Here is a 15146-nt window from a genome sequence, read left to right as displayed (position 1 = left end):
TTCCAAAGTTGAAACTATAAATCCACATCCACAGTTAACTATTTAAATCTGTGGCTTCACTTTCCAACAAAAGAAGGACTCAAAAAACTCAACAGTGTTTTAGCTTCTAGCTTGGGATACACACATTATGGAGATCTTGGCCAAAGTTTTTACCTAAGGAAATAATGTGGTTTACGGCAGCACTTGGAAAAAGCAGAAGCTTGTTCTGCTCACTAGGTAAGAGGTGCTGTGGGGCACTTGTACTAAACTAGAGTTTAAACTTAATCTGGATTTCATTCTTCCAATTACCCTAAGTAAAACACCAACTTGATGATTTTTTTTCTCACCTAGCTAGAGACAAAGGGCAGTATCATACTGCTGCCTACTTTTAGTTAAACGTGATTATTTTATTTATGAATTGTTAAGCTCATGAAAGAATGACAGGAGGTTCTGAGGACTTAGTTCTTCCCGGAGTGAGTTTGTGAACAAGCCTTTCAAATACATGAACTTTCATTCACTGCCTGGAGGTACACCACCAGCTGAGAACTGGCCCCACATTACAGTCACCGCATCACAGAGCTGAGGAACCACCTTCTGCTCCGTGACGCTGAGCTTGGCAGATGACATGACTAACACCAACCCCTTGGCGCAGATCAGCACCAAAGAGCTACATCCGCAGACTGCTCTGCCGGAGTCCACCATGGGAGGCTCCAAGCTCCGAGAGTTTGCACATTGAACTGGGATCACTTTTAAGTATTGATAGTCCACAGAAGACAAGCAGCAAACCAAATCCTCTTCCAGATAAGTAGTTCACTCATGCCTACCTCCTCTCAGTGAAGCATCACAGCACACACTAATAGATCTGTCAAACACACCACCTACACTATCAAACATGAAACAATGATTCAGAAAAATGTTCAGCACCACAGTGGCAATTACAAAGCTTAGTAACAATCACCTCTTCACACAGGAACTTTTTCACTGTTGTTAAATAACACCAGAAGTATCTGGCTCAGAACGGGCAAGTTCACCATATCTCAGTTGGCCACCCCTTTTCAAAGGGAATGGCTGGTAAAAACAGAGCAGGATTTCGGATACTTAGCAATTTTTCCAATGTCCATAGACAAAGGTGAAAAAACAAAAGAAATTTACAAAAGAAAGCTACAGAGGAGCACAGTCCTCGACAGCAATGTTCAGTCAAATGTGGGCTGCTGACAAGAGTAGCTCTATAACAGAGGGAAGCGTTTGCAAATCGGCTGTACCTACGTGCTCTGGTGTCCCGGTGACTGCTGGTTCTCAAGTGTAATACAAGGAACAAAAATAGAGCACAAGGGAACTGAAAGAGAAACCTCACTCTAAATATTCCCACTTGTTTCTATTTTCCTCCCTCTGCTAGCTCCACATTGGGATTTTTGTTTCCCTAAGGCAGAGAAAGTGGTTTATACACTCTCTCTGAGACTCATTAGTTGTCTCCTTCTGAAGGGACCTCTTACCCCTTCCCAATTATAAATATCTAGATATGGTGCCCATTTGTTCAGTATTTATACAGCACTCCCCTATGCCCTGGTCAAAATGGTCTTCAGGCTCTAGTCAGGCTGGTCAGCAGTGCTGTCAACTTCATCATCTGTCTGCTCCTTTGTGTGACACGTACACACCCACAAAAAGTGATGTTCGTACAGTGTAAGTAATTCCATAACTCAGTCTGTCTGCACCAAAATGTACTGTTTATTTGACTTTAAGACATATTAGATAATGAAAGATTCATCTCTTAATGAATGAGGTTATGGAGATATTTGTTCAGCACACACCACTCTTCATTATGACATACAAGTCACTGAAATTATTAAAGGTGGAGTACCAGCGATGCTCATAGTTAATGTTTTCCATTAAGAACCCCTATGTTCAATCACTTGCAACTGCAACCAACTTCAACCCTTACATCTGAAGCTTTCAGTGGCAGGCATCTGTCCCAGACACAAGCACCCTCTCCTCTTCCCTTTCTGGTTAGGGAACATGGTTCAGGTGTTTCTCCTGCACAGCTTGCCAGTGCAAGAGGCTGTTCATATTAAAGTATTAAAACCAGGTGGGAAGAGGCCACACGGCTCCATCCTGCCAGTCTGCAAAGCAAATCTTCCCACTTGGGTCCACGTAGATCACTCCAAGAACCTGCGCAGGGTACCAGGGGAAGCCTTAGCTTTTCCCCTGCCCAATACTGACATACATCCCTCTGCCTAATTTCAGAGAGAGACAATTTTACAGGTAGGAATGCTCCAGTGCTATTTTGCCAGAGTAATGATGAGTGACAGATCTAAAAGTCCATTCAGCCTGGGTCCCAGCTCACACAAAGTGTCATTATAACTTCAGCCTTACGTTTCCCATTGCATTTGGGAAACTCTCTACAAAAACTTAAGATACTGAAAAGAAAACTAAAAACTTTGTACACAGCCGTAACATTATTTTAACATGTTTATTCTATTTCTAAGAAAACTAACATGCTGTGCTATAACACAGCACAGTCATTTACATGGAATATCCTGCTCCTTGAAACCAAACATTTTCATTAGACTACTCCATGAGAAAAGTTAGGCTAAGCCCAGTCATGCCCTTATCTATTTAAAGACACTTTTTAATTCTGAACTTGCACTGCTGTTCAAGCTTTGAGCAGACTCAGTAGGGGATTACTGCATTTTAAGTACTATTCAAAGCCAATGGAAGAGAGGCTTCCCATGAGCTGATCCCAAGCAATCTAGCTTGATTGAACAGGAGCTGGCTGTGCACAATTGCAAGCACCCAGTAGTCCCCTTCCACTCTCCTAGGGTCTGCTTATGCTTCTGTAAATGATTCCCTATGCAGTTCACAACAGGCACTGCTTATAGCCCAGCAAATTCCAATTTTAGTCATCCTAGATGAATTACCCAGTTCCAAACAAGACAAGGAAGCAATATTAACAAAAAGGAAAATCATGACTAATTATAGTTTGTGTTGCCACCCTTCATGTCTAAGGGTTTCACATTTTTCAGTCTGATTTTGAATTTCCCATTCAACAGATCATATGCCTTAACTAGAGCTTGTTCAGAAACAGATGGAGTTGGAACAGATGAGTTAAAGCTTTTCCTATGTTTGCTTTTATTTTAGTGGTCAGTCATCTCATTGGGTCATTCTCAATATAGCTAAGCCTAACTATTCCCCCTCCCCCTGCCAAAGCAGCACATACCTTAAAGCAAAACAAATCCTGCAGCTTATATTGGGAGGATTATATATGAATACATTCCAGGAGCAGCAGTTTATAGTTCACATGTCATTTTATTACTGCACTCAGAGAGGTGGATATGCACCAGGAACTGTTTGGGAGGGAGACATGGGTTGAAGCACGCTGGCAGCATCTCTCGTGGGCAGCAGAACCTGTGCAAACTCAGCCCAACAGCACTGGAGAACGCACAGAGACCAGGATTAGCGGCACTGGAAGCAGTCCAAACTGAGTCTTATGTAGGCCACAACAAGGGTAACTTTTACTCAGATGAACATTTGTAAGCCATAAACCTATTTACTTTAAGGAGCTAAAGGACAAGAACAAAAAGTGCCACACTGTTTGCTTCCTGTAACCTCTCCACGGACTAGCCCAACACGTCCATCCGGCCCTGCTGAGGGCCAATGGTGTTTGTTCTGCACTTCAGGCCATGTTTACATAGAGTTTTCACTCTTTTTGGGGGGGGGGATCTGTCAATAGCTACAGCATATTACATTACCTCAAGCCAAGATAGTAACACAGCTTGCAAACAGCAGTTTCTGCATTGCCAGACACTTAACTAGATGGTAGATTTATACCATTGTTCGTGCTTGGTTCCTTAAAAAAAGAAAGCAGGAATATACCTTTAAGTGTGTATTAAAAATAGCACAACCCAAAATAATAAAATAGTACTGTGTTCTGCTTTTAAAGAATATGATCAATTCTTTTTGAAGGCTCAATTGACATAAGTGGATTTTAAAAACAAAACAAAACAAAACAAAATAGAAAGCAAATGGCTCCTCTATCATACCGGAATTCGTAACATTTGAGATTCAAACCATGTGGGGAAAACAGTGCAACATGACTGCAGTTCACGGAGGTGATATCTCCATGAGTAGTTTTTTCTCACTATATCCCTGGTTTAGTGGTTTTACCTTCTAATTTTGCTTTAATGTAATTTTTTACTACATAGCAATGATGACCTGTAGCTTGTTTAAACAAAGGAAACCCACATGACGGCCTACAAGCAGATGCACTTCAAATAGATATTCTGCAGTCTACGTTGTACCATATTTGAAAGTTGCAAGCAGCAGAAAACAGAAACAATTTTTCCAATAATGGGAAGTCAAAATCCATTTCTAAAGTCTCCTATATTTTTAAGAATTCCCCACAAATTCCTAAGGAAGAACATTAAATTAAAAAAAAAACCAAACAACCAAACAAACACCAAAAAAACCCCCACAACATCAAATAAACACACATCTAGGAAAACACAAACAAGCAAACGTTTCTGTGAACATCCTGGTCAACTAATCCTAAAGAAATTTCTGTTTAAAAAAAGGTTTTTTTCTATTGGTAAATCTTCTGTGATCAGAAAGGTGAACTTTGCAGTAGTAAATGAAGTAACACGGAGATACTGTTATACTCTGACAGGCAAACTTACATTTACCCTTCTCAGGAGCAGCCCTTCACCAAGAATGTACACAGGAAAACTAGAAAAACCAGGCTACATCTCTTTTGGAAAGCAAATCCATCCACATCCACGGTTGCAAGGAGAAAAAAAAAAAAAACCAAAAAACCAGCTTTGCGCCTTGCCCAGGAAGAAACCTTTGAAATGCTAAGTGAAGAGGAAGACCCAACTATCGGCTTGTGGTTGTTAAATAGCACAGCCTTGGCTTCTGCACATCGCAAATCCTGCTACAACAAAGCATCAAAGAAAGCAATACAGCAAACATCACAGAAGTGGATGTAAAGACAACCGAGTCAAAAGAATTCAAGCATAACACCAATACAGAGATATTTCTGGATGCTAGAGTTAAATTTGCTAGCACTAAAACAATCACACTGTTGTTTCCTAATCAGTAAGAATAAACTTTTTAGAATCAGCATTTGTGGACCAAAAAGGCTGGATGTTGCTTTGGAAAATCGTTTCTTCTCAGAAAGCCTGATTTTTTTTAATTATTTTTTTTTAACTGGCTGAAACATTCTGTTAGTTCAGCAAATAGTTTTGAAGAAAACAAAAATAAAAATTCAAGACAGCAGTTGTAGCATTCCTGAGTTCAGTACTTTGGTTCTTGCGTCTCTGTATTAAACTTGTGTAAAATAGTGATCTCATCCCACAGGATTAGTTTCTTCATATTTTACTTCAGTGTTTTAACGTAGAGGTCATGAATTAAACCCTCCTCCTTTCAGGCTTTGAAGAGGCAGCTAGGTCAGAGGATGCTCAGACCTAGATTTTTCATTTGTATGAAGGCTGTTCCAAGTAGAATTTATATATTATGTTGACATACGCATATAAGACCAGAGCCTGACTCTGGGCATGTCTACCCGACAGCTGTGGGCCCCAAGTGTTGGGTACCTTGTCACACCCTGCCCCTCTGGCTAGGTATCCATTGATACCACACCTGGAAGGGCATCCCCAAGCAAGACAGGGATACGAAAGGGATTCTCCCAGTACTACTTTGGTCCAGTGATTTGGCCATTCTCCTCTGCCACAGGAAAGCCAAATTTAAGTGCCCACACTAAACCAGAGAAACAGCCCTATATGCTAAAAGTGCTCTAGCACTCAGCATTTTCCCAGGAACTCTAACCCTTGATTCCAAGATTTCGTTTAGGAAATGGCAGAAAAGACTCAAAATACAGTACTTTAAATCCCCTCAATATTAAAATAAATGGAAGTTCCTTGCTGTTTCAGAATATCAGAGTGACATTTTAAGTGCTTGGAGAACTTCAGAAATAAGACAGTCATGTTCCATAATTTTTTTTTGCAAAGTCATTTGGCACAGCAAGCCACAAGAGCAGGAGCAGTTCAAGCTCCCCAAAACATTTTATACTTGTCTAGCAGGTATCCAAAGAGAACTCCGCACCACTGAAGCAACAGATTGGTTGCACTTGCAAGAGACTCCAGATTTCCTCCTGCTGGAGGTAGGGACAAAACAAAGGTGCCTTACTATGGCCCTCACTCCCCACAACAGTCTGACCTCCAAACTGCTGCCCTGCAAGTGCAAGACTTGAAGGCTCTGGCACTTATATGACAGCAGGTTGCCTCTGGATCACAGCAGATCAAACTGCTTCTTCTAGCAACAATGGCAGTCTGCACAAGTAGCTTGTCTCTGTTCTGACCCTTATCTTCTCAGTTTAGATTTCATCTCCTTTATGTTTACTCAGGTAGCTCCTTCCTCTGTGTTGTCTAGACAACAGGCAGGGAAAAAGTTAGCGATAAAGAAAAGACAAATGGAACAGATTTGTTTGAATGTCATATTCCTAGTCCCAACAGAAAAATGTTCCTAAAGAGTTAATATCTCCAGGCAAGGGAGACAAGCATCAAGTAAAAGCTGTATCACTAATCTTCTATCACAATGCACATGGAGTAGGTGGGGGGACTATAACTAACAGGTTTATTTCAAGTAGGGCTAAATTAAACACCTGGTTTTTTTAATTAGCTATTATTTTTACTGTAAGACCCTTTTTTCTACTGCTTATACATTTGACAAAAATTGACTTATCAGATGCATCCATTCTACACCAGTTCTCTGTCTAAAGCTGATTTTTTAAAGAAATGCAGCTGTTTCCTAGAACAGGGCAGATACACATCTTGCATGCAAGCCATGGAAATCTCTTCTCTGAAGTTTCAGTATTGCATGGAGAAATTATGTAGAGCAGCAGGGCAGGAGAGCTATAACTGGACCAAGACACCCAGGAGATTACAAATGAGCAGCCCAGGGCAGCAGGAATAAGATCAAGAACTAAGTGGGGGAAGGGCAGGGGGGAGTGTGTTTGAGGAATCAGAAGATGTCATTGGAAAAGGAGCCTGTGCCCAAGAGAACAAGCTCCCTTTCTGATCTGGAACAGAATCCAGGAGTCCAGACTCCCAGTATCCCACTATTGTCAGCAGCTAATCACGAAGCCCACTGACCAGCGGTGCCAGGAAGAGGATGACAACAAACTGCTGCCCCTTACTTCCCTGCTCAAGTCAAAAGCACCTGTACAGACTACTACTGCACTACCCCCAAGTGCATAATTTTGATTTTTGCTTTCTGTAACAGCTCTGAAAAGATCTTGCAAGCTTTTAGAGGCCCACTCACACATAACACTGTGAAGAACATTGTTCAGGCTGCAACAAAAGTGAGTAGTTCAAAATCGAGAAAAACCTGAAATAAAAACCAACTGGGTGATGGAAAACCTTATGGCTTATGCACATGTGTCACACCACGTAGCTTTGATTCCTGACGCACCATCTCCCAACAACCTTGTCTTGTTCAACATACAGCATAAACAGTGGTCAAGTAGCAAGCAGCTGGACATAAATTTTGGTTTCATCACAATTCAGTGCCTGATTGAAAATAAAATCTTCCCTTTTTCAATAGCTAGACAGAGGAGCTTCAAGTTTATACACCACATATTGACCAGAGGCTGATAGCAACATGCTTGTCCCTGGGATGCATTTAAGTATTGCAGCACCTGTCAGCTTCTTAGCAGCTGGGCTTCAGTGCTGAACTCCGCACAAAGCCTTACCCAAGGAGATGGGTGATAGAGAAGCCACTCAGATTTCACAGACCAGCCTATAGTTAGTAACTGAACCATAAAGACTAAGCCTTGCATGTCCTTCAGTTCTTTGTGAGTTTTTTGAAATGTGAGCAGGAAGCACAGTACAGCTACCATATTCTGCAGTGATGTGTGCTGGTAGAATTGAACACCAATCTCAAACACACACAAAAAGTGGTAGCGATTGCTGTCTTCAGGGGTTCAGGAAAGAGCTTACAATGATCTGTGATGTCTCACTTTCAAACAAAACCAAGAAACACAGTAAAAGCAGGAATACATTTAAATTCCAGGAACGATCAAGAACATTTAATCCTCTTTCAGGTTTCACTTGTATATAGTTCAGCCACTAAAAATCTGAACCGCTAAAAAAAAAGTCAAAATCGTATTATTACAGCTGTCCTCATAAAGTACTATACTCGCACAAAGTCATTTTATAGGGACAGCTGTAATAATATACCATACTTGCAGAAAACCTTGATCATAAAGTTGTGCTACGGTATTTACTTGATTTTTACGTTCTTATATTTTATTTTCGTATGTGTTCTTCCATTTGTTGTAGAAGTAAACTGATGATAAAGCAATATCAACCCAAAACTGACTATCTACTTTGGCATGGCATGAAAAACTGCAGTGCTCTCCCCACTGTGCCTAGCACAAGTGCTGGACATTTTTTCTTCTGTAAATAAGAATCTTGTCCAGGTTATGGGTTAAAAGAATGTAAAGGGAAAGTTCTGAAATATTCAGACAGAATTCTGAAGCTTAAACTTTCAGCATAGCTCTCAAAGCAATATGATGGTATCAGTTCACAAATAGCTTAAGAAGAAGTCCAGGATAGTGGTAGTTGTCTCAGGCTACGTAACAGGCCTTTCAAAAGAGTATGAAGTAACAGAATTGAAATGTATTTGGCAAGATGCCACCACTCAGATGATATCCCAGCCTCATGGATATGTACAGTACACAGCAATTCATCATCTCATACTATGTGGCACTGACATTTCTTGTGTCAAACCAAAAATAGCTACAGCAAAAGTAAATTGAGCTCCACACATGGAGGCCAGTAAGGCCTCTGCATGCTATACAGACTACAATTAAAAAAAAAAAACCACAACAAAAAAAAAAACCCTAAAACAACCAAGTTGAGAAACGACAAATGGGACTTTCACATTCACCAGCAGTGCAGGGAAAGCCTCTCGGAAAGGAAGGAGGCTCAAGATAGGGGTTCAGAGAACACGAAAGAACACAAACTGCCCAACTGCTTTCCAAGTAGTGCAGAAGCAAGTACCAAACTAGGCAGACTTCCTCCCAGGATGCAGCACATCACCACAGTTCCTCAAGCCCTCAAATTCCACGAAGACCTGGAGTATCTTATCCTACAGAAGCATACGTACTAGCCCCCTGCACACACCCCAAACCACCAAAGCTAGAGAAAAAAAGAGAAACTCTATTAGAAGCCAGACTCTAAGTAGCAGCTTAAATGGATTAAAGAAGGAAAAAAAAAAAAAAAGTAGTTGAGCACGGGAATAGAAGCACAAAACTTACTTCAAAGAACTTAGCTATTCAAGCAAGCTGTCAGAAGAGCACCGATAACCAGAGTTAACACTGATGCAGATATCCACCCTTTCTGGATAACTGAAACCCACTAGAGCTCTAACATTTGCATGCTAGACTATGCAAAAGAAATTGAGACATCATAAATAACCCTTTGGTGGCTGAACTCCCACATCTGTGCAAGCCAATGAAGCCAACAAATTAAAAAATCTGCAATTCCACTTCACAGAACATGGCTTACATGTCCAGAAGAACCATAATGACCACCTTCTTTGGTCTGCAGTGGAACACAAGATGCCAGACTGCCCTTGGATTTTAACTCCTTCTCAAGGGCTGCTTTAGCCTGCTTTGCTAAAAGCCCAGATTTCAGCAATAAATTCTCTACTAGGGGTTGGAGTGGGCTCCAGGAAGACCCTCATGTCTTTGATGCACTATCTCCACACTAGGGAGAGACACAGATCACACCAGAGCATTACTGCCAACTGGCAAGGCAGTCTTCAGCCCCATGGCCAGAACAGGCAGAGCTCACAGAAATACCATATCAAGCTAAGGCAGGAATTAAAAAAAAAAAAAATTAAAAAATTAGAAAAAACATGAGTGAATGAGTAGTATTCAGAAGAAGAGCACTCTCTTAATCTATATTTGCATAGCAACTAGTACAACAAAGCCCATGAAAAGTTCAGCTTTTAAATAACTATCATAATGCAAATATTTTTCTGATGGCGCCTCTGCCACCCCTGAGGAGCAAATGCTGCCCGCCATGCCTAAGCCACCCTGTCTGGTCATGGAAAGGTAAGCAAAAGAAGACTCCCCAGAAGACTGCCACTCCCACAGCTGCACACACAGAGAAAGTGTAAATGGTTTAGGACACAAAGAAGATAAGCATCTCTTACTCCTAAGTGGGAGGCAGAAGCAGAATGCAGGAAAATGTACTTCAGCCAGCGCCGAAACACCATCTGCTACCTACATCTGATTCACAAGCAGGATTACTTTATGATAAAAATCAATACACTCATATTTTTAAAGTGTCCTGAGGGAATTCTCCATATAGGAGAAGTATTCTGTACTTTTGGATTTTAAAAAAACTTTAAAAAAAATTGTTGACTCCAGAATTCTCTTCTACTCTTCATCTGTCTGCTCTGTGACAAAAATCAAACAGAAAAAACCCTTATGACTCGTCTCATGACTACTCTAAACACAAGTGTTTGCTACGCCTACAGCCTGCCCAGGTCAAATCAGTCACCTCTTGCAAGGGAACAAAACCTATCTCCTTTTAAGGTACCAGTCACTAGCACCCCCACACAAACCCAACATTTAATTCACCTATATGAAGAAGTTTATTTACTGGGAGCGAAGAAGAGGAGTCTGTCACACTGAACACCTCCATTAGCCTGGGTACAACTTCACCTGAAAACTCGCAGCAAAGGGCAAAATACACACCATTCCGGGCTTCCCAATCCTGTCACCTTCCTACAACTTGATCTGGAGATTGCATGGTCAGGGCACTTGTAGTCTGACCTGGCTCACCACTTGGCCCTGTGATCATCCACTTTGACACAAAGAAGGTGGGGTAAACACAGGGTGGGGAAGAGGTCGATACAATCACCCCTTTTGGCAGTAGTCAGAGCAGATTCAGTGTTTCGCAAAACCACATCCCAAGCTGAGCAGAGTCATCACTGTTACCCAACTCGCAAGAGACACAAGAGAAAAATCACAGTACTCTCAAAACAGAAACACCGAAGTCTAGTGTGAAATTTATGAACTAAGCACGTGTTTCGGATCTGAAACCACTTTGTATGGTCTTCTAGAGGCTGCTGAAGTCAAATAGAAGTGTGCTGTGGAAGTTAATCAAAACACGTACTTATGGTTTAAGGTGTTTCTTCTGACAGCCATCCAACACATGGAAACACATCTTTATGAGTGCACTGCGACTACCCATATGAGCTTTACGCTCACTTCCAAGGGTTTAAAAAAATCTGGGCAACACCCGTTAGATCCATTCCCTGGCATGCTACTGCAAAGTGCATTTCTGTAGAACATTTGTGCAAGCAAAGCCCTGAGCAGATGAACTGTGCACTGTGGTTTTTCAAGGAGCCTGATATCAACTACAGTGGAAATGACTGAAGCTGGACAGATTTGTGAGGGCCTTCTCACAAATGCTGTTTGTCGTTACAGTGCCACTCTGCTAGTCTAGATTACAAACTTCACAGAGATGTCAGATGAGACCATCGCAGCCAGGAGCAGAGCCAGCAAGCAAAACCAGACAAAGCCAATAACATTTATAACAGGCCTTCTTCAAGGCAGCCGGCAGCTAATCCCAAGAGATAAAACCCAGTAAGTCTCACTGCATTCCCAGGCAGATGGCTGGAATTAAAAATGAAAGACAATGACAAAACTGAAACAAATGAACATGCTGAGAGAAAGCTGGCATGTTCTTTGTAAAGGGAAGAGCCTCCTGGCCAGGGCAGCAGCCTAAATGCCTCTTACACAGGAAGGCTAGGGGGTCTCCCGGTGCACGGGGCCGCAATCACTACCCCACTCGGCTACAGAAACCAGGGATGCCCAGGCAGAGAGCCAGCCAGCCAGCCACTCTCGGCACAGCAAGGAAGCCCCCGCCATCCACCACAGGCCGGGCCAGTACTCACATCCTCCCCACGCCCTCGTACATGCGGGTCTCATCTACCAGCATCATGACCTCCGTGTCGGTGAGGTGGGCGTGCTTCTTCGTCTTGCTCAGCTGCTCGATCTGGATGTCGGCCAGCTTCACCTTCTGCTGTGTGTCTATCACCTTGGCCTGCAGCTCGGTGAAGGCCTGGGGGGGGGGGGGGGGGGGGGGGAGAGCAGTGGCTATGAGGGGCGGCCCTGACAGGCCGCGTCCCGCCGGCCCCGCGCCGCTGAGGCCAGGCGGTGGGGGCCGAACCGGCCCCGGCCTGCAGGGTAGGAGGGGACCGGGCAGGCGCCGCCCGGGACACGGAGGAAGAGGGGGGAGACACACACGCTACCCGCCGCGGAGGGGCTTGTACCTTCTTCAGCTCCAGGTCTACGGGCGCCGCCATCTTGTCTCCACAGGGCGCCTGCGCGGTGGGGGAGCGCCGGCACGGCGTCCTGCTGCGCATGCGCGGGGGAGGGGTGCGGGTCCCTTCAGTGCGGCGTGCGGCGCCGTGGGTTCGGGGGGGCCCGGCGGGGCCGTGGCCGTGCCCCGGGGTCTGCTCGCACGGTGGGGACGTCCGGCTGGGCTGGGGGTCCCCTCATGGGGCGGGGGCACCTGGTTGGGGTGTGGGGTATGAGGCCTCCGCCTCGGGCCGGTCCCGCGTGGGGGTCCCTGGCCCGGCCGCCTCAGCAGGAGGCGGGGGCCGCGCTGGGGGGCCGGACGCGGCCCCTGTTCGGGGGACGGCGCCGAGGGCGAAACCAGGGGAGAGCCCAGCGGGCCTGGCCGTGCCCTGTGGGCCCGGGGGCTGCTTAGTTCCCCGGGGCAGCCCGGAGGTGCCCCCGGAGCCCGGCGGTACCCGGCCGTGGCGGGGGGGACGCGCCCGCTCCGCTGCCCGCTCCTCGCGATGGCTGCCACAGCCCGGCCCCCCCCCGGCCAAGCTGGCGGAGCCCTGCCAGGGCTTGGGAGTCCAGCAGCCACCCCGGCCACCTCCCTGCCACCCACCAGCACCGACACGGGGGCCCAGCCGGCCCCGGGAGAGTGTACCAGGGTCCCCAGAGCGGGAGCACCAGGGACAGACCAGAAAGCAGTAACGGGTGTTAACAACCAGGGACAGACAGGCAGCAAGCGGGCTCGGCACCGTGGCGGTCAGGAAACGCTGCAGCTGGTGACGTGTTTGTGCTCCTGGGTCTGTGCCTGGAGCGGGGGTGAAAGGCCAGGCTGCTGGGCTGGGGCTGCTGGAGGCCACCGCTTGCCTTCCCCAGGACCCCTGCTTGGCCGGCTGCTGCGGCAGCCCACTCCTGTCCAGGTGGAGACTGCTTTCCTGGCACGCCGTTCCTGCAGGGACCGACAGGTGAGCACCCCAGCCTCCCCCTGCAGTATGTGGGCATCCTGGGCAGGGCAGAGCCCCATATGCCCCAGCTAGGCTCTGGGGCACCTCCTGTTTTGTGGCCACAAGTGCAGCCGGATGGGGGTGGCCATCTGGGGGCTTCCTGCCTGCCTTAGCCAGGAAAAGAGCATCTGTCAGCCTTTCCCAGCCCTGCGGGGCAGAGGGAGCCAGCCCACAGATCCAGCCAGCTTCCCACTCCCTACATCTCCAAAGTATGTTTCCGATCTCCTAGCCTGTTAAATTGCCCTGCAGGCAGCCCAGCCTGCACTGCTGGCTGCAGAGGAACAAAGTGGACCAGAACACATCCTTGCAGGGAAGGAGGAGGGCAGAGGGCAGCTGGGCTCCGGGCAGAAGCTCCAGCTGTCTGCAGAAAAGCCTTCCAGCAGAGCTATTCCCAGTGCCTGCCAGGGTGGCATGGAGCCCCAGGCATGTGGAGCTGCCCACCAGAAAAGGCAGAAAGGTGGCAGGGTTGAAGCAGGGAGAGGGGCTCTGGGAAGGGGAGCAGCAGCAGCACAGCAAGGCAGGGACACAGCCAGGTGACCCGGAGCAGAAGGGCTCCTGCACAGCAGCTGGAGGCATTATTTGCTTAATAGACATTGAAAAAGGCCAAAGTTTGGAGTCTGATTAAACTGGCACTCCCACAGCATTAAGGTTCGGGTTGCACAAAGCAGAGCCAGTAACTTGTTTCCCTGGCTCTGGGACTCAAGCCACTGCAGCTGCTGGGGCTCTTACTCTCCAGGTGATAATACATGAGGGTGCCTGTTGTCACCCACCCACTTCCCATCTCCTGTAGCCATGTACTTTAGCTCTTCTATCTCAGGAAACGCTGGAAAGCCAAAGTATTGCTGCATTCCCCCCTTCCCACACCCCAGGTTTTGCTACCACAACACTTAGTGGCTGCACAAGGGGGATAAACCTACACACTCACTTCCGAAGCAACCCCTCCCCCAGTGAGCATAAAGCTTATTTCCTACTTTACCAGAGCTAAGTTTTGGCTAAATTAGGCCAAAAAGCTCTGCAGACTGCTTGCTGCCCAGCTTTAGCACACATTGTAGGAGCAGGAGTGGAAAGCAGTAGCTTAGCACTCCCCTTTGAAAATTGAAGTTTGACATCTGCTCAAGGGAAAAGGGCTGGAGGAAAGCAGCTTTCCTGCAGGGGGGAAGCCCTTTCTGCTTCAAGGCTCTCTACTAGAGCCAGCATCTCACCCTGATCTCAGCTCCCCGTGGCGAAGATCAGGGAAGAGGAAAGAAGTGGTTTGGGGGTTATTTTTACTGCAAAGTCAGGAATCAGTCCTGAACTACCATCTGAAATGAAGCTCGCTGGAATGACCCCAGCCCCAGGAGCCTGCAGCCACCCCAGGAACTGCTGGGATCCCCTGCAAGGGAGGTGTGAGTCCACCTCTTGATTTTTTAGCCAAATGCTGGCTTAAAACCAGGAATCAGTCCCATTTCAATTGATCAGTGGCCAGAGTGGCTTCACCCATACCAGAGGCAGCTTTGCTTGATGAGCAGACACCCAAACATCCCATCCCTCCCAGGGCATCAGCTGGCAAAGATGCAGATCTCCAAAGAAACACAGATGGGGCTGGCCTGGCTGCAGGCTCCTGCAGGACAGATCCTGCCACCAGCCCCTTGCACCACGCTGCTCTGCCACATCCCAAGGATGGCACAAGCTGATCCAGCAACCCCCACCATGCACTCAGGATCTCTGCCACTGTTTGCAATGCCCCACTAGCAAGGGCATGTTGCTATGTGCAGCCTTCAGAGGTCTGACTCCTTTCCACCTCCGTCATTAAATTAACAATGCAAGTG

General features: G+C 46.3%; 1 protein-coding gene across 2 annotated transcripts in view; it reads right to left on the bottom strand.

Annotated features, from left to right (window-relative positions):
* PFDN1 (prefoldin subunit 1) overlaps positions 1–12479 on the bottom strand; it is a 32910-nt gene extending 20431 nt beyond the window's left edge. Inside the window, exons 1-2 of one of the 2 annotated variants that reach the window (XM_069773082.1) lie at positions 12322–12479; positions 11944–12110 (exon numbers count right to left, since the gene is read on the bottom strand). In XM_069773082.1, the coding sequence (XP_069629183.1) occupies positions 11944–12110; positions 12322–12414 (260 nt within the window). In that variant the 5' untranslated portion in view covers positions 12415–12479. The remainder of the gene's footprint in view (positions 1–11943; positions 12111–12321) is intronic. The other variant, XM_069773083.1, reaches the window with a different exon arrangement.
* Positions 12480–15146: the final 2667 nt, after the last annotated feature.

Source organism: Haliaeetus albicilla, chromosome 27 (assembly GCF_947461875.1).
Source record: "Haliaeetus albicilla chromosome 27, bHalAlb1.1, whole genome shotgun sequence".
Lineage (NCBI taxonomy): Eukaryota > Metazoa > Chordata > Aves > Accipitriformes > Accipitridae > Haliaeetus > Haliaeetus albicilla.
This window is presented reverse-complemented; position numbering and strand designations above follow the sequence as displayed.